General features: G+C 31.6%; 1 protein-coding gene across 3 annotated transcripts; it reads left to right on the top strand.

The window, feature by feature from the left end:
- The first annotated feature begins 222 nt into the window (after positions 1 to 222).
- On the top strand, positions 223 to 20821 carry LOC124500429 (uncharacterized). Of its 3 annotated transcripts, none has more exons than XM_075730384.1 (4): positions 223 to 999; positions 8741 to 8963; positions 15134 to 15902; positions 15959 to 20821. In XM_075730384.1, exons 3-4 carry the CDS (start codon positions 15228 to 15230, stop codon positions 20243 to 20245), a joined length of 4962 nt encoding a protein of 1653 aa, XP_075586499.1. In that variant the 5' UTR covers positions 223 to 999; positions 8741 to 8963; positions 15134 to 15227; the 3' UTR covers positions 20246 to 20821. The 3 variants fall into 3 exon arrangements, with proteins under 3 accessions (XP_075586499.1, XP_075586500.1, XP_075586501.1); XM_075730386.1 differs by lacking the exon at positions 223 to 999 and adding an exon at positions 7885 to 8009; XM_075730385.1 differs by lacking the exon at positions 8741 to 8963.
- Positions 20822 to 21610: the final 789 nt, after the last annotated feature.

Raw genomic sequence — 21610 nt, 5'->3', positions numbered from 1 at the left:
TCTCATCCATCCTCATCATCATCATCATCATCATGCGTGAATGTCCCTTTCATGTCGTTTCTCTTCGTTGAAAATTGATGTGTGCGTGTGTGTGTGCAGCATTGTGTATAGTGGTGGTGGTGGCGGTGGTGGTTGCTGTAGTTATCGTCATTATCGTTGGTTGATATTGGTTAATATATTATTGTGTATAGTTTGACATAAGTTTTTTTTTCATCTGTTTTCAGTAATAGTTTGGTCGTCGAATTGTTAACATTGTGTATATACATACACAACAATTCAAACACAAACACACATTGAATTCTTTCAAAATTTTTTGAATTCAGAATAGTAGTAGATTTTCTTTTTTTTTAATTTAAAGCGCGAAAAACATTTTTGGTTCTATTTTCAAATTCTGATTGACTGAAGAACATGATGAATTTCCAATAAAACGACAATTTTTTTTTTGATCGTTGTTTTGTTTTTGTTGTTTGCATGTGTTTAAAACATGCACAAGAAAGGGATGATGATGAATGTGTGTGACCCTTTTTCATTTTTCATTTTTTTTTAATTTTTAATTTTTTTTTCAATTCATCATCATTTATTTTTCACATTAAATTTTGTGCAATTTTTTATTTCAATCGTCATTATCATCAATCGACGTCCTGTTTTTACCTCATTTCATTTTTTTTACTCTCTTGTTTTATATGTATACGTGTGTGTGTGTGTGTGTGTGTATGTCTGTGTCTTTATATTGTGATTTGATTCTGATTACCACGCACACCACGCTTCGATTCATTTCTCATATCAACCACTTTACTCACCCATCATCATCATTCCAGATGAAAAAAGAAACAAAAAATCAAAATAAACATGATGAACCTTTGATCTGATATCGATAATCAAAACAAAAACGAAAAAAAGTGCCTAGTCGTGGACATCATCATAGATGACAATCAAACGAAAAAAAACATTGTAATTCTTATCATCACCATCAACACATCATAATAAATAAACAAAACGGTAAGTGATGTTAAAAGAGTTGCCAACAAAATATTCGATTCGGATATTTTTTTGTTTTGTTTTGTTTGCAATCCATAACACAAATGATATTAAGCCTTTTACCTTGCCATAACCGCTCTGTGTGTGATATAAATAGAAATTTTGCTTGCTTTTACCTACCGCCGATATTAATATCATTTTTTTTGCTGATCTAACGATGATGATGACCTATGAACTTGAAGATTGGAGAAAATTGAATAAACACTTATGATGATGATGATGAATATTTTTTACTTTACCGTATCATGTATGTTTATCATTTCTTCATTTTTCGTCATCGTCGTTTGTTGTTTTCTGGTTTGGTTATGCAACGTGACTAATATATAATACAGTCACAACAATAAAAGCCGACAAAAAGAAATTTTCTTATGTTGTTATTTTTTTTTACAGATTTGTTTATTATTATTATTATTCGATGAAACATACCTGAATAATGTGTTTGATAATGTTGACACATAGGTTTGAAGATCTATTATAATGTTAAACGGGAAGCCGCATCAATTTTTTTCTACCTGGTCAGATTTAATTTTTTTCTACCTGGTGAATTTTTTTGGACATCATTTTTTGTTTTTTTTGAAATTTTATTCCAATTTCAATGGGCGATGGCTGTCCATGTTTTATATGTGTTGTTGATCCAATTGATTTGGCATTTTTATCTTGATGAAAAAAAGGTGTCTCTTTTTTTTTGGTGGAGTAATTTTTTCTTTTGGTTCAATTTTGTTCTTGTTCATCCTCCCAAAATGAAATGACGGATGATGATAGAATTGTGGAAATAAATAGATTCGCGGGTAGATTCACATATTTCCATGATGATTGTCGCAGTGGCGGCCACAGCGATTTCGATGTTCCAAATTGCCGGGTATTTTTTTTTTAAATTTTTTTTTTGCTTTTCTCTTCATTATTCGCCCATTGACATCATCGCCCAAAATTTTTTTTTTATTATCACTTTTGGTCACAAGAAAATGAAAACGAAAATTATTTATATGTCCCAAATGATGATGATGATGATGATGAGTGTTCCAGAAAGTAATTATTAGTGAGTGGTGATGATGAATTCAACGATGTAGAAAAAAAATAACTGGATAAAAGGCGCCACGCCCGAAATGTGCACGTTTGTTAGCCATAGAATCATGAAAAAAAACGCAAAATTTCATTGTATGTGTATTGGACCATATGTCCAAATGACTAGGCCATGATCATATTGATGATGATGATGATGATGATGATGTGCATGCCAACTGATCATATGTTTTTTTTTTGCTTTGGTTTGGGCGTGTTGATTTTATTATTCATTCAATTCAATATTGAATGAATTTTATGTGATTATCATCATCGTCATTGCCATTTACCCGGGTATTATTGATGGTACACCATAAGAAAAAAATGGAAATTATATTCTAGAATTCCATCATCATATCCCTGGTGAAATAAAAAAAAAATTCGAACAATAATGATGATGATGATGGTGATGAACAAATCTATCGATTCCACTATCGATCATAGAATTTGAATTTGTTTCCATCCTTCTCATCATCGTCGTTTTTATCTTTCTTTTTTTCATTGTTTGTTTGTTATCATATTTTTTTTTTTTTAATGATTGTTGTCATCAGGTTTGTTTTTTTGATGCAATTTCCCATGAAAACCTCGCAAAAGAAAAAAATATACAATGAATGTTTGTAGACAAGCCAAAATAACCGGTAAAAAACGTTATGTAGCATCAAAATGATGAAAATTATCTCGATTTAATCTCACTTTCTACGATTACCGTCGTGGCACCCAATTGAAATTACCAAAATAAAAAAAAATCGAATCAAATATTTTTACCGTATAAAATCACCATTATTTTGTTGATTTGTTGGCCATGATGATGATGATTGGATGTTTAATGTTTACATTGCAATCAATATCTCCCATGGATGTGTTTATCTCTTTTCTATCCATCTATCTATCTCTATCTCTATCTCTATCTCTATCCGTGGATATATTATTATGATTATTATGTATAAATCTAATTGTAATATTGATATTTCTGTGTAATGTATAATGTGTATTGTGTGTGGATTCTTTGATTACATGATGATGATATACATTTTATATATGGCCATGATGATGATGATGGCATCGCAGTTTTTCTTTTTCTGTCAATTATCAATCCAGAGAAAAAATTGGACTTTTTTTTTCTTTCTCTCTCTCTCTCTTCATTTCATTCTATCAAATGTTATTATTATTGGTTTGTTTTGGATCACAACAGTTTTGAAACCATAACAACCAGACATCATTTGTTCATTGTTTAATGATTGTTGTTGCTGATGATGATGATGATGATGATGTCTGACAATTGATGTTTGTTGTTATTGAATGGATGATGATGATGATGATCACTATAAATGAAAATTGAAGAAATATTCCAGAAAAAATGTCATGGTTACCTGTCGATTATGTTATGTTATGTTTTTATTCTATTCCTGCTTTGTGTGTGTGTGTGTGTGTGTGTGTGTGTGGGTGTGTGTGTGTGAGTGGTTATAATTCATCATCAACATCATCATAATATTACTTGGATATGGTGAAAAATAAAAAATTCACATAAAGATCAAACTAAGATATTTTTTCTTTAATCTATTTTATGGATCTCAACGATTTGGATTGCTATCTGAATTACTTTGATTCCGATTTCATCATTTGTTAATCACATCACGATTAGGATTTCATAATAATCTTTTACTGTTTGTTGCTGTTGTTATTTATGCATATTCGGAGGTTATTCGTGCTTTTTTCCATTTTGTTATTTTTCATCACTCTTGTGTGTGTGGTCGATCGGTCGTATCCATTGGATACAAGGTTTTTTTTCAAAAAAAAACCATAATTTTTTTTTTTGCTTGTTATCTTCCGCTATTCAATTCTGTGTTTTTTGTTTGTTGTAAAAAAAATGCTGGCAGTTTTTTTTTTTAAATGTTCGTTTTAGATGATGTTGGCGCAAGAGAAGTGGGGGGGGGAAGAGGCTTCTCTGTATATATTATTATATTAATGATGATGATGGTAATATTACATATATCTAGTGTGATAATCGCAAAAAAAACATCCATCCGTTTTTTTTTTTTTTTTTTGATTTTGGCCGATTTTTTTGTGGTTTTTTGTTCAAAACACACACACATCCACACACACACACATTGTGTATGTGTTGATTTCTCATCATCATAATCATTATTATTATTATTATTATTATTTGTATCCATTGACAACGGACATTGAATTCAACAATAACAACGAAAAATATTATACAATGATTGGTCATAATTATAAGGACATTAATTCTATCATAATATTAGGGATAAATGTCCATATAATTTATGTATGGGTTGTATCATAATAATACACGCACAGAATCACACTTAAACACAAATCAAAATATCAATATTGCAATATGGCATCATAATTGGCTTTTTATAATATCAAAATCTGGCCACCATCATCATCATCATCATCATTATTCATCGGATGCATCGATATCCGGTGTTTGTGTGTGTGTTTTATGTATGTTGTATGTATGTAATGTATTATGTGGATGTAAATACATTTTCTTGTTAATTTTCATTTTGTTTTTCTGGATGCCAAAATTTTTTTTTTAATGTACTTTAATGATAACCTTAAAGGAAAATGTATGGTTGTTGTTGTTTTTGTTGATGATGTTGATGGTAATAATGATGATGATGTTGGCTGGATTGATTTCCGTTTCCCGGTGTTTGTTTTCTCTTTCTCTCTCTGTGTGTGTGTGTGTGTGTTTTTCATGATTGATTGATGTCTATCAAAAATGTAGTGAAAAAAAATTGGTTTGAATATATAGATATTTTTTTTGCCATTAAAAAAAATACGAACCGACACAATCGATGGATTCGTTCATTGTCATCATCATCCGATTTTGATTCTGATTTGTTCAAAATCCAATGACAATCATCATCATCATCATCCATTCGATTTGACAGCCACACAATCGATTATTATATTATATATTCGTTCATCACAAGACAAAAAGCTAATTTATCATCTTCATCCCTTTTTGTCTTGACAAAATATTCTGGATCCATTATGAAGATGATGAACACTGTTATTATTATATAAACAGAATCTATCTGTGTGTGTACAGTATGTTTATTGAAAAGTTCCTTCCAATCCTTATATAATAATAATAATAAATGGAATATGGGCGCGGTGCTCTACATCACATCATCATCATCATCATAGCTTGTCACGATTCTTTGTCTATATATTATTCTCATCATCATCATCCTTTCACATAATGATGATGATGATCCAGAAATTTATTATTACATAAAAATAACACAACAAAAAATGTTCACATCATCAATGATGATGATACCTGTCAATAATATAATAATATTTTAGGTTTTTATCCCAGGTGCCGTGATATATTCTCTCTCTTTTTATATTATGAATAAGTTAAGAAAGAAAGAATATCCATCTCTCTGTGGCTGATGATGATGATGATGATGATAATAATAATGGACAGGTAATATGTCAGTCTAGCTAGTCCAAAAGTAATATAAAAAAATTGGGTGTGGTTTTCTAGCCTTTTTTTCTCGGATCTTTTTTCTTTGTTGTTGTTGATGATGATGATGTTTGGCCTTGTTTATTTGCTTATTATTACCGTTATCGTTGTTGTTGGAATCGATTCAATAATCGTTCTCTTCAAGTTTGCTTTTTTTTGCACTATTAATATTTTGTTGTGTTTTTTTTTTGTTAACAACATCCTGGAATTATATGATTCCAATGAGAATTGAATGGCGCCACCTTTGACAAATCAAAACAAACATCTTTCATATAATAAAATCAATGAATTGAAGAAGCAAAACAACAGATAGAAGAAGAAATTATATTCCGCAATTTGAATGATGATGATGATGCCCACTCCCTTTTTTGTTTTGTTTTGTTTCAGTTTGGAACTTTTTTCTTCTATTGATTCAATTGGTTCGTTTGGTTTTTTCTGTATTCGAAACATACACACACACATACAAATATTTGGTGGTTTTTTAGGTTTTGTTCTGTTTAGTTTTTTTTCCGTTACTATTTACTATGATAAAATAAATGGTTTCCGTTGGAAACCAGAATCTCTCTCTCTCTCATTGTATGTGTGTGTGTGTTTTGTTATAGCTTTTTTGGGCAATCAAAATATCTTTGTTATTATTATTGTACGGACAACATACGTAACAAGAGAAAGAGAGAGAGATTCCAAAAGTCACCTTCAATAATCGGAATTTAGCTTCTTTTTGTTTCTTCAAACATAACATACATCTCGCCATCTCGCCACTTTTTCATCATCATCGTCATCATCATTAGTCCATTTAATATGAATAGTATAGTATATGGGCATCCCATCGGTGTCGTTGTCGTATTGCGTGTCCAGTTTAATTCAAAGTAGTTTATCATTATATTTAATGGTTAAAAGAGAGATAGAATCACTAGGAATTTAACTAGATTGTTGTATCATTTGATTGTTATTGTGTGTGTGTGTGTGTCTGTGTGTTTTAATTTACTATTGGTCAAAATAGACACACACACAAAACTACTGTTGTTGTTGATATTGTATAATTTTATTTTTTTTTTATTTGTCTTTTTCATTTGGATCGAATGAATCAATTCTCATTCGAATGTTTCATGGAGTCATTTCATTTCATTCAATGATGATGATGACAATCATTATCAGATATGTTTAATTGGAACGCGTGATCTATATATATTTATACTTTTAAACGTAGGAGATCATACACAATATGTACTGGAACCCTGAGATAGAAAAAATGGAATAGAATTTTCATTCTTTGCTTGTGACGATGATGATGATGATGATGATGATGATAATAATGATTTTGGTTGGTTTGGTTACATGGCTTCTGATTTTTCATAGCTTTATACCATATACCAATATTCTGTATTTGATGTTATTGTTTTTTCTTGATGTTACCATTGGTTACCTGAAAATAATATTAGTGAAAAGGGAAATAGAAAAAACAAAAAATAACCATCATCATTTGAAAATATATAACCAACCACACAGAATGATGTTGATGATGATGAAATAGAATTGATTCAAATGGTAAATGTGTGTATTTGTGTTTAGGTTCTGTGATGTCATTCTTTTTGCTGTGTATATATGTGGTTTCTGGAACACATTAACTATCCGCCACTGCCATCATTATCATCAATAGAGAATATGGGCGAAAAAAAAACTTATGGTAACCATGTGTGGTGCGTAATACATCCATACTTGCACAACATCATAATATAATATACAACTCTTGGCAACCGAATTCATCACATACACACACACACATAGAATCTCTCTGTCTGTATGTATGTATATGTGTGTGTGAAAGAAAAATAAATCATAAGAATCGTCCAGAGAAAAGAGTCTATGCGCACCAAAAGATACACACATAAACCAGGTATTTCTCTCTCTCTTTCTCTCTCTGTGTGTGTATACCATTCTGGAACTAAATTGCGACGATGATGATGAACAGTGTTTGTTATTGGTTTCCAAACAACCAAGTTATTGCTTCATCACGTTTTTTTTATTTCATTCATGATGGTTGACAATGTGACAGATCGATTTGTGATTATATGATGTTTGGACATCTAAACATTGACATCAAGTATCGTTTTTGTTTTGTTTGTCAAAGTTTTGCATCGATTGTAGATTTTTTTTATGGATCATCTGATTGATTTTGATGTTACAATCTGAAATCTGACCTGTCTTTCTGTCTATGTTTGTGTATGTATGTATCAATTTTCGTGAATCAAAATTCAAACATCAACATTGACATTTCGGAAAAAACAACAACAAAATAATTTCACATCCTTTTGTTAAAACGACAACAAAAACAAAAACAACGACAATCGATGAAAAACATCATTATCATCATTCATTGTTTATCAAATATAATGGTGTGTTTGTTTATGTATGTAATATTTATTGAATTGAATTGTATTTAATCGTTTTTTAAATTGTTTTTTATATAGTGTTTTTATTTGATTTGATTGTTCCACACACACACACACACTTAACATTAATATATTAAAATCAAACATAACAACCCGATATCAAACAATAATGATGTGTTGAGTTTGAGCAGTCAGTAGTATATAAAAAAAAAAGAAAGATGCGGCCATCCTCCATCTTTTTCTCTTTCTTTTTCACTTACTCTTTTTTTTGATAATGATGCTATATATATACATACAATAGTGATAATGTTAATGTTTGTGCATCAAGCATCGATATAGAGAGAGAGAGAGAGAGGAAAAAAATCATGGATAGTGGATGTGATGTTTATAATGATGGTAGAATAAAAAGAGAGAATGAAATGGGGTCGGGTCTAAATCAACCAATCCAACCATCATATAAGCATTTACGCATCATATATACCGATATCTAAATTGGTCCGGGTAAATATATAGGATTATTTTATTTTACTTTCTTATTATACATGGCCGGTATTTTCTGTCAGCCAGTCATTTGAGCTAGCCATTAAGATAAAGAGGCAATCTTTTTTTTCCTATTCGAATGCTATGCAGATGTAATGTTGTGGATGGTCTTATTCTGAATGTCTTATTTTTCTGTTGAATTTAATTAAAATATTTCAAAAATTGATTTTTTTAAATTTCTTGAAATTTTTCTCTTATTAAAAAATAGATTCTCTCATTTGGGCTGGGGTGTGGCAGTAATGATGATGATGAAGTACAACAAAAAAAATCGACAATATGAATCAATAAAAGACGACAAATTAATCGTAAAATAAAATAATTTTGAAACAAAAAATTCGGACAATCATTTAATTCTGACGGCAATCACATTTGACGAAAAAACAAACCAAATACTTTTCTATTTTCAAAATTTTTTTTTTTTTTTTTTGTTGGTAAGTAATCGATTAATTTCTTTTTTTCGTTGTTTTGTCTTAGGAAAATCTAAACCTTGTTTCTCATCGGTTTAACACCACTCCCTTAGTGCAAGATTAACGAATTTTTTATCTATGTTGTTTTTGCTTATCCTCAATTGAAAAAATTCAAAAATCAATTTTTTTTGTAAATGATTAGAATCTATTATATTTTGTTTAATGAAAAAAGCGATAATCATTATATTATTATATTATGACGATATGATAATAATGTTTAGCATTCGGGATTTGATAAATTTGTAATTTAATTAAAAGACACACGCACCTGGACTCTTGTGTGTAGGTTGTTTTATCTATCTATTTATTTTTGTATTTTAAATATTTATATATATTGTATTGGCTGTGGTTTTTATGTTGATTCGATGTTTGTTTTACTCAATTCATCAATTCATTTAATTCTAGAATTGACATTTTCACAATCAATTTTATTTTCATTCTTATTTGAATCATTAACCTTATCTTCTTTAATTGATAAATTTATTTCCAGAATAATTCGGAATATCAATTTTTTGTTTCGAAATATAAATTATTATTTGTTGTACCCGTTCATCATCATTATCTCATTAAACACACACACACAAACACATAAGTAAGATATGGACAAATTCTAGAAAATTACATCGAAAACAAAAAAAAAATTCTCAATGGTTTTTTCCCTTTTGATGTTTGATTTTCAAAGTTCCACTACATTACCTTGCATTTGTTACCATTGGAAACTAAACAATTTCTATCTATCTATTTTTATCCATTCTATTCCATTCCATTCTATTCCATCCCATTCATCCATCCATTTATTCTATTCACAAATAACCGCATACAAAATACACATCGTATATTGTATGTGGAATATATAAATTTTTTTTTTTCTTTGAGATGGTAACCATCATCATCGTCACCTTGGGTACTGTGATGAATATATATATAGGACAATGAGTTGTTCTGTTTTCTGGAACTTGAAACAAGCATGCAGCAGCAGTCATTAATTGACTTTTATCATGTGTGTGTGTGTGTGCGATGTATCGCTTGTTGTAAATTCTATATTCGGTCGATCTTTTTTTCTTTGGTTTGGTTTAGTTTTTTCATTCGTTTTCTCTCTCTCTCTCTCTCTCTCTCTCTCTCTCTCTCTCTCTCTCTCTCTCTCTCTCTCTCTCTCTCTCTCTCTCTCTCTCTCTCTCTCTCTCTCTCTCTCTCTCTCTCTCTCTCTCTCTCTCTCTCTCTCTCTCTCTCTCTCTCTCTCTCTCTCTCTCTCTCTCTCTCTCTCTCTCTCTCTCTCTCTCTTCCTTGGTTACCGAATCTGTTTTGTTTTTTTTTTTTTTTTTTGATTCCTTTCGGTTCGGTCAGGTATTTTTGTTATATATTCCATTCATGATGATGATGTTGTCTTTGATGATGATTCGGTTACCTGCCAACCAAAAAAAAATCAAACTCTTTCAAAAATCGAAAGCAGAAACCGTATAAGAAAAAATAAAATCGAAACCGCCAAAACACAACGCACATCGTTGCTGTGCTATATTATATATCTTATGGTTATTAATATAAACAAACGAATCAAGCAGTTGACATACCAATAGGATAGGATGATTGTGATGTAATATTTTTTTTCTCCTTTTGATTCTTGTTGGATTCCTGATAATGATGATGATAATGATTGTTTCTTTTTGTTTTTTTTTTTTGATCCCGTATATAATATACATTTGTGTTTTGGATTCTTTCTTGTGGTATTTGCTGGTATCCCATCACAACCGATTTTTTCTCTCTTTCTTTTTCTTTCGCACAACATAATTCTTTTAAAATTCAGTGAGAGAGAAAGAGAAAAAAAGAGCAATACTATTACCAAACCAACAACGAAATCATCGACCAAATACTTACACGATTTTTTTGTGTATCTATGATGATAATGGTGATGGCAATGATGATGATGATGATGATGATGTCGATCGTCATCATGTCGATATAAATGATTGTTATTATAGCTATATATTTGTGAAAGACAACGATGATGATGATGACGACGACGACGACATTGATGATAATAATAATAATAATGATGAACTAAAGTATAACTAAATATTATTATTATTATTATTATCATCAACATAACAACGGTTACCAAGACCCATGACAATGATTGAATGATGATGATGAACAATAATAAATAATATAAACCCATACAACAAGGATTTAGTATATGATATTTGTTGTTGTTGGATCGATTGAATGCAATAATAAGAATGATAACAACATCAACAACAACAAAGATTACTCATTTCATCAATTATACCATATTAAAGATGACGTTAATGATGAGCCCCGATTCTTGGTCCAAAACATTCGAAACATTGATATTGAGATTCATAGATGACGTAATAATCCTGTTTGATTCAAATTTATGGAAAATTGGCAAAAAAAAAATTATCCATTCGAATTATTATTTTCTATTGTTTTTAACATAGAAATCTTAAAAGGATTCATGAATAGACAGAAGAAAAACCAGAAAATTTGCCTTTAAGGGAATGAAAAATTTTTCATTATCATCATTACAACAACAACAGCATCAGCAGCAGCAAGTCACACATGGTTGATTATGGATAAGATGATGATGATGCCGATATTTGTTGTTGAATGATGATAAAAAAAATGGTAATGATGATATTGCGAGCATCGATCATCATCATCATCATCATTATTCGAACATCGTCATCATCATTAAGATAGAGAAAGAGAAAAAAAACATCTGACCTGATAGATGGATGGAAAATTCGTTCAACCGCATCCTTTTTCTTTTTTTCTTGTTGTCGTTGTTATGTTTTTTTCATCATCATCATCATCATCATCATTATTTTCTTCTTCTGAGCATTAGACGGTCAGAAATATTTTGATTCAAATTCTCATGATGTTGATGATGATTAGTGAGTTGGTTTTTTCCACTAAAATTTCTTTTTGACAATCGTCCAACAATAACAACAACAACAACAATAACAAAAATGACAATAATCAGACGAAAGTAATGAAAAAAAAAAATCCTCTGAGAATCCATCAAAGAAAATTCATCACTTGTTTGTGAAACCTGTGTGTGTGTGTGTGTGTGTGTGTGTGTGTGTGTGTGTGTGTGTGTGTGTGTGTGTGTGTGTGTGTGTGTGTTAATCCAAGCGTGAATATTATTCAGCATCAAATTTTAAATTCAAGTTAAAAAAATCGGATCATTTTTTTTTTTGCTATCGATAGTTATGTTGGAATAAGAGAACAAGATTCTATTCAATCAAAAAGTTTCAATTGAAAAATTCGGCACACTGCCCCAAATTGGTGATTGAATTCAAATTTTCTTAAATAACCAGTAAAAAAAAAATCAATTCAATACTCATTCTCATTCATCCACAACCATCAATCAGGTTGATTCTGTTTTGAGTGAAACGCCGTTTTTTTTTTTTTTTTTTTGGTTTCGTTATCGGTTTTTTTTATCCAATCCAATCAAATGTGATATCGACATTACAATAGCAATTGACAATTTCAGCATCAAATTAAAAAAAGCTAAAATCGACTGACGATATCGACACACACAAACACACAAAAGACTTTTCTTTATATTCGGTTATTCTCAATCATCAACGATGAAATGTTTAGAAATGAAGTTGCAACACAGAAAAAAAAAGAAAAAAAAATTATTGATGGAGTTAAATCATGGCTCTCCGTTTTTTTTGTTGTTGCTATATTGTTTGATTAAATAGAGCGAATCTAATCGTTTGGTCCCTATAGTCCAACATAGGACAATTTTGAACATACTATTGTATAACGTGGGCACTTTGAAAACTTTTTGTGTGTTTGGCAACAAAGCGGATAGTAAAAGAAAACTTATTAACTTGTTTCATTCATTTGAAATTTACCATCAAAATTGATGATGATGATGATGATGATGATCATCATCATCATCATCATCAAAAGACAAAAGAAATTTAACTGTTCATTTACGATAATTTCAGCATCATATTGTTGTCGATGATGATGGATATAATTTAGTTTAATTGATTTTTTTTTTTTATTGTTGTTCATGTGTTTGAAAGGAGGTGTGTTTTTTATCATAAGTTACACATGATGATGATGATGATGACGATATCATAATGTAGGAGTATTTTTTTTTGGTTGAACAAAGAAAAAAAAATGAAATGAAATGGCCAAAACATATATTATGTATGTATGTGTATGTGTTATTTTTATGTTTTAAAAGAAATATATATGATGTCCAGTTTGATGAATAATATAGGTCAATCATATTTGTATTGTGTGTGTGGGTGGTGGTGGTGGTGGTGGTGGTGGTGGTGGTGGATACGAATCAATTATTATTATTAACATTTTTTTTTCTTGATTCATATCTTGTGAAATGAATTTTTTTTGCCACTTCCTACTTATTTACTTGGTTATATTTTTTTTTCTTTCTTCTATTAACCAATTTTTCTTTTCAATTGTTGTTGTTGTTGTTGTTTTGGGTTAAAGTATTTACTGTGTGAAAAAAAACAACGAATTATGTTTTTCTGAAATGAATTAAAAAATATAGAACATGCTTGCATGTAAATATCCAACATCTTGATATTTATCATCATGAAAGTAGTAATTTATCTTTTTCTTTATTCGGTCCATGGATTTTCTAGATTAATAAATAAAAAATAAAATAAGTATTTCTTGTTTATGTTGATTGACTGTCTGAACGGTGACCATTGGTCATTCAAGTCATGGTTGGATGTATTGTGGAAAGATACAACCTATTATTTATCTACAACCAAAAAAAAAAAAAAACAGAAAAAAATATGCGTACATTTTATGTCAAAAGTCAAAAAAAAATCATTTTTCGTTTGATCATGATGATCATGGTGGTGGTGGTGGTGGTGTTGGTGGTGATGGTAGTTGGTTGGTAACCAATCCAAAAGTGATAATTGGTTTCCCCTTTTTTGAATTTTTTCAAATTCTTTTTTTTTCGCAAAATAAATCCAGGTTGAAAATAAATGTATTTTTTTTCTCTTGTTGTTGTTTTTAACCAAAACCTAGTTGAACTAAATGTTATGTCATGATGATGATGATGATTGTTTGATCGGTTGGTTGGTCAGATCAGATCACATTATATCTTGCGAGATGGTTGGATGATTTGGATTGATGATGATGATTGAATTTTTTTTTTTTGCTTCTATGGATGTCCCGTTATATAGTGTTTTGGCCATTCCCATTTTTTTTCTTCCTTATGGTTTTTTTGTGTGTGAATATTGTGTGGCCAAACGGGCGCCAATTACCTAACAACAATGACTCCACACACACACACACACACGCTAACACATTTGATGTGTTCAACGCATAATGGCGGGTATACGGCGATTGGACATTTGGACATGGTAGTGCCTGGTGCCATTGGCTATAGAATAACGAATAATGATGATGATGATAGTCCTGTGTTCCATGTAACGTCAATCATATGATAATAAACTTACAAGAAAACCAATCAGAAAAATTGTTGACTTCGATTTGCTTTGCTGACCATCCAAACATCCAATCATCATCATCATTGTAATCAGGTTCCAGTAGTTCATTCTAGATATCTATCCATAAAATATGTTCATGTCCAGTTCATGGCTCTTTCATTTTGCCAATTGTCCAGTTATGTGTGTATGTTTGTGTTGAACATTCGTTTCTTTTTCTTCTATAAAAATTTCATTTCATTATTTCACTGATACTGTTACAATGACAATACATTCGTACATATGCCGGACAGTTCATTCAAATTTCCTAACTTTCAAAACGATGTAGATCAAAGAGATGAAGAGAAAAAAAATAGAAGAAAAAACTTACACTTGGCTAAAGAAAGAAAATCAGATGATAATGGATGACTGGCGAGAAAAAGCCTGCGATTGGATAGATTGAATGAAAATAATATTCTTATATTTTATTATTTCTCTCCATTTTTATGGATGACAAATCCACCATCCAATCATCCACCGATGTTTAGCAAACTTTGAAAAAAAGATTTCCAAATCATAACATCGCTTCATCCGCACAAAAAGAATCAATTTTTTAATAATTTAAATTTGTTGATATTTTATATATGTGAATTAATGTCGGGATCTGCATTAACTAACCGTTTTCATTTTTAGTTATTATTCTTTTATTTTGTTCACAGAGATATATTTCATAAGATTCATCATCAATCATATGTATGAATGATATATAATCAGTTAAGAGAAAAAAATGGCTACGACTGCATTGATGCAACCAGCAGCCGCGCCGACAACATCATCGCCTCAATCATCATCATCATCGACAATCGATGCCAAACAGCAGCAAGAGCAATCATCATCAATAATGATTACTAATGGACATCATTCATCCGATTCAGATTCGATATCTGATCATGAAACAACAAACCAACAATCAGAACAAATGGATACGCAACTAGCCGGATTAAAACGTAAATCATTTAATGAAACTGATAATGATGATGACGAAGATGATGATGATAAAGAAATTGAAATCAATGATGACCAAGAAATTAAACGAACGACAAGGCCAAAGTTGAATCATTATCATAGCTCAACTGAAGAAGAGGAGGAAACGGTTGATGAAAAACAACCGGATGAAACGATGAAAATAATGATGATGAACAGCAGCCAATCATCTATCAATGTCGATAATAATAATGATGGAGAAGATGGTGATGATGATAATGATAGCATAAAACCAATAGTGAATTCATTATCATCATTAATCAATATGGAAATGTCAATCAAACAGCAATCATCATCAATGAATTTAACGACGAAACCAAAGAAATTATCCACCGGAAAACTTGAACGTATTACCGAACGTTTGGCTAAGCGACAACATTCGAACGGCGGAACAGCTACAACATCGACTATTTCGTCGGTATGTGTATTTTTGATGTTTAAGTTGATTTTTTTTCTAAATAAAATATTTTTCAGATTTCAAATGGAGATAGCTTTATAAAACGGTCAGCAAGTCCAACGGATGAATCTTTATTATCAAATAATGATGACAAATCAGAATTAGCAAATGAAAATGGTGAATCAAATGATATTGATGATGATGATGATAATGATGATGATCATATGATGAAATCATCTTCAATAGATGATGATATGGATGAAGATATGAATGAAGAAGATGAAGATGGTATGGAAAATGGCTTACAAGCATTAGGCCTAATGGGCAATGTTGCATACATGAATGATGATTCATTTAAATGTCCTGTTTGTGGTTTGAAATTGGATTCACAGCATACGTTCACATTACATATTCGTTCACATAATCCAAATGATCATTCGAATACATGTAGTCTTTGTGGTAAAACACTTAGTTCAGCCAGTAGTCTCGATCGTCATATGTTAATACATTCGGGTGAGAGGCCATTCAAATGTAGCCTTTGTGGTATGGCATTCACCACCAATGGTAATATGCATCGTCATATGCGTACACATGGCCATGGATCCATTGGTTATACGCCACGTGGCCAAAAACGACGAGCTAAATTATTGACACAAGCATTGGAAAAGGCGGTAGCAGCAGCTGCTGCCGGTGAAGAAGTTGATTATGGAGCGATAAATAAACTTAAAAAATCGATACTCGAATCTAAAGTGACCGTACCGACAACAACGGGTGGTAAACGACAATCCAAAAATCAACAACAACAATCGGCAGCGACAACATTTTCCGAACAATTACTATCATCGTTGGCACCAAACGTATCGATTGAAGCAGCAGCTGCTGCAGCTGTTGCCGCTGCACATAATGCGGCTGGATCGGAAAATGGTGATAGTATCCTATCACATCTAAGTGCAGCTGCAGCGGCAGCAGCCAATTCTCAACATCAAAGTGGAAGTGGCCGTAAACATCGACATCGAAATAGCCATTCTACAATGACTACTAGTCACCATCAAGCTGCTATAACCCCGACAACATCAAAATCTAATGATAAAACTGTGGCAAAAGAATCAACATCCACAACTACTACTTCAACTTCAAATCTGCCATTGAATTTGGCCAATAATTCAATAGTATCTTGGCCAACAAATCAACATTCAACAATGAATCCAACATCTACACCACCGACAACCATACCGGAAAAGGGTCGACCAGGTCGTAAGAAAAAACAACGTCTTTCTGATCCTGTTAGCATGAATAGAATGATGAATCATCATGCTCATCACCCATCATCATTACCATTATCATTACAGCCATCATCAACACCTGCAACTCAAGTACAAATTCCACAACAGCCATCAACACCGACCATAGCACCTCCACCAACACTACCACCAACCAATCATTTATCACCATTTGGACCGTTAAAAGATCGATGTCCAATCTGTGCTCATCCTATACGTACGATGCCTGAATTACATTTACATATGATGGCATATCATATGCAGGAACGATTATTCTGTAATGATTGTGGTATGATATTGGACAATTATGATACGTATACACATCATCGATGTACAGCATCGGCAGCAACAGTCATGTCAGCATTAAGACAGAATCCAAATCTTCAATCAGATCTATTATTCTGTTCAAGTAATACATCACGTATGAATTTTTCATCCGCACGAACATATGCTGCAAATCTAGAATTATTACGTGCCGGTTTAACAGCAGCTGCCGTAACAAATGGTGGTGGTGGTCAACAACATTTACAAGCAGCCGCCGCTGCTCAAGTAATGCTACAAGCAGCTCAATTAGCACAGCAACAACAAAATTCTTCACAACAACAACAACAACAGCAACAGCAACCACCACAGCCATCGCAATCAAGAAAATCAAACAATTTACAACAAGCAACAGTTAATTGTAGTCAATGTACTAGAAAATTTTTCACAAGTAAAGAATTAAAACATCATCATGATACATATTGTCATCAATGTCAATTAGATTGTGATTCAATATCAACGTATCAATTACATCAATTTTCACATTCATTCGAAAAGCTCAGTCAATCACAACTACATTCATCACATGCTGATAAAATGCAATTATTGAAAAATGCAGCCATATCTGCATTTCCGTTTCAATTATCATCACCAACCGCATCATCACCATCATTGGTTACGAATCCATCATCATCATCATCATCATCGTTGATCTCATCAGCATCGGCGTTATCTCATCATGATCATCATTCACTAATTCAACCACCACCACCACCAACACTACCATCATCATCATCTATTTCATTGACAAAAGCCACATCTATTCCGACAATACCACAACATTCGACATCATCGTCGATTGCATCGCTTACATCAATGGCCAATATGAAACCTGATCTAGCCGATATCGAATCGATTCTATCGATTGTACATGCAACAAATGCTATGAAAAATGCTAATCATTCATCATCATCATCAACATCAACAACAACGGCTGCAACTAATAATTCAATAAATAATAATGATAATAATAATAAACAGTCAATGAATGGTACACAGCTACGTTCACCAATATCACCAAATCGTGCAAGCGATGCCGGTGATTACCGTGGTGCTACACAGATGAAACGACATTCCCAGATGAATGGTGGTGAGGCTACAAATCAACCGGATTCACCAGCATCAGCCGATTCAGCTGCCGGTGCTGTTGCCGCATCAAATTTACCGGGTAGTTGTCAAACAACAACAATGAATATGACCGTTGAACATCAACATCATAATCATCATCATCGACATAGTACAAAAACTGATCTCAATACCAATACAAATGGTACGTCGACAGCAACAGCAATGGCTTTATGTCTGACCAAATCAAATAATAACGCAACAAAAAATATTGCTCATAATGATAAAATTATATCGCCTAAATCAAAAGAATCATCATCAAAATCATCGATGGTCAAATCAATTAAATCTGAATCGCAACAAAAACACTCATCACAAATGAATGATGGCAAAACTGGAAATGTTCACACCACTATCAATCAAAGTGGTAATAATCAAATAAAACCACCACGTTTCCGTTGTGAATCATGTCGTTTATCATTTAAATCCATGAACGCATTACGACGTCATAATCGTGGCCATACAGCCGAAGGTGGTCATTCACATGCATGTCATCTATGTCCATATAAATCATTGGATAAAAGTACATTGATACGTCACCTACGAACACATAATGGTGAACGACCATTTCAATGTGCCATTTGTAAATATGCATTCACAACTAAAGCTAATTGTGAACGACATATACGTAAACGTCATCGAAATTTGAAATCAAAATCCGAAATTCGTAATGCAATGCAATATAATATTGATATGGCATCTACTGCAGCGGCAACAAGACTTGTAAGTGAAAAAATATTCATCGAACGTGATCAATTACCTACGTCACAGGATACTGTATGTAAAAAATGTGATGAAGATTTCGGTACGAATCGCGAATTGCGTGCACATTTACGGCAACCAAATAATCCTTGTTCACAACAATTAAAACCATTCGTATGCACTATCTGTAATATTGGTTTCAATACACGAAATAATTGTGTACGACATATTATTAAACAACATCCGACAACGGTCGAAATCGGTCACGATGATGATGAGGGTACAACAAAAATAATAGATGCCGAAGCATTGATGATTGAAACGGGTTCCAGTTCAAGCTTAAGTCCATCACCACGAAGACAATCAACAAAATTATCATCAAAACGAAATGACAATAATCATCATCACCGTCATAATCGTCATAGATCATCATTTTCATCCACATTATCATCAGGTGAATCGTCTGAATGTGAATCATTTGCTGCTATACATTCATTTGATAATGGTGGCCATAATGGTAGTTCAAATGGAAAACGACAAAATGGTAAAAATCTAAAAAATTTAGCTGCCGCCACATTTTGTACGGTTGTTGATGAAAATAATGATAATAAACAAAAACAACAGCCACCATCACCATTGAATTTATCGAAAAAATCATCATCCGAAGATGATTTCCCCATACCGATTGAAGAAGAAGATGATGATGACATTTATGATGATGAGTATGAGGATGATGATGTTGGTGAATTCGACGATGATATTGATTGTATCGATGATGACGAGGAAGATGATATTGATGAAGATGATGATGATGACGATGAAGGTGTACCAATCGAAGATGATGATTTTGACGAGGATGAAATTTCTGCTAACAATAATCATCATCATCATCAAATTGGACCAACTGTTTTAGATCTTAGTTTCAAGACAAAATAATAAATTAGTATATAACACGGAAAAACCAAAAACCACACACACACACACACACACATTCAGGTTTTTTTTCGATTTAAATTTAAATTGTTTTTTCGTTACTAAACACTTCACACATCATATATAACACGTTGTGTTGGTTTTCGCATCAATAGTGATTTGACCAATAGAGATATTTACTTTGTAGAAATTACTGTTTTAATTCCACCGATTTTGATTCCATATACATTGATACAATTTTTAAAAAGAATTCTCTCATTCCACATTATGTTACTGTGCTTAGTGGTCTCTATCTTTACAATGTTTTTTTCCATTGCAGGTTTTTTTTTCTTTTTTCGTTTAATATTCCTTTGACGATGAAAAACTTTGTATTATTATTTGTATTTCATCAGCAATCTGTTCGATAATCGATTCAATGCGTTCACAATGATTGCCTTGATTCTCTCTCTCTCTCTTTTTCTCTGGTTTGCTTTTCTTTCACATACATAATTTAAATTTTACATAATCAAAAATTCACCAAAAAAAAACGACAACTACAACAACAAACTTATCATTCAGATATAAACATTTGATTTTTTTTCACACACAACTCATTTTTTTTCTTCTTGTTGTAGAATTTTCAGACATTCTCTTACCAAACATTCATTTACCAAAACAAAAAAACAATCAAAAACAACAACAATATATATAACATAACATGATTAATTTTGATTTATCATTATTGATTGAATTTAAATTAATTAATGAATCTTCAATTGATTATTTGTCATTATTATTATAAATTCTTATTATTATCATTATTAAATTGATGGATTATTTCTTGAAAAAAAATTTGTTTTTGTTTGTTTGTTTTTTTTGCTGTTCTATATAACGTAACATTCGAATCGAACTTGTCCATTGTGCAAGACGTTCTATTTCATCGATCAATTCTTTTGATAATGGTTGCTGTTGTTGTTGTTGATTTATTCTACCCATATAAGCAAATTCAATCAATTTTTCAATTACGTCACAGGAAAATGGTAAATATAAACATTTTATTTTATCATCATCATCATGTTGCTTTTCATTGTTGAAAAGAATGGCTTTATGAAAATATGGACTCAATACATACAATGGAAATGAATGTACAAGATGATGATGACAATTTTGTTTACAAATAATTTTCAAATCTTCCTGTACGTATGGAATTTTATGGCTAAATTCGATAATCGTAGAATTTTTTCGTTTCAATTTATGATTGCGGATCATTTTATCAATTTATTTAATCACCACCACACAACACTGCAACTTATATCAAATCGATTTCGTTCCAGGGTTTTTAAATGCAAGAAAAAAAAAATAAATGAAAATGAAAAATCAATTTAATTT

Source organism: Dermatophagoides farinae, chromosome 4 (assembly GCF_024713945.1).
Source record: "Dermatophagoides farinae isolate YC_2012a chromosome 4, ASM2471394v1, whole genome shotgun sequence".
In the NCBI taxonomy this organism is placed as follows: domain Eukaryota; kingdom Metazoa; phylum Arthropoda; class Arachnida; order Sarcoptiformes; family Pyroglyphidae; genus Dermatophagoides; species Dermatophagoides farinae.
This window is presented reverse-complemented; position numbering and strand designations above follow the sequence as displayed.

What these genes read in the sequence shown, in the direction of transcription:
- LOC124500429 (XM_075730385.1), top strand. Translation starts at nt 15,228, where the DNA reads ATGGCTACGACTGCATTGATGCAACCAGCAGCCGCGCCGACAACATCA. An exon ending in CAACATCGACTATTTCGTCG is followed by an intron (nt 15,903 to 15,958) that starts GTATGTGTATTT and finishes AATATTTTTCAG; the next exon opens with ATTTCAAATGGAGATAGCTT.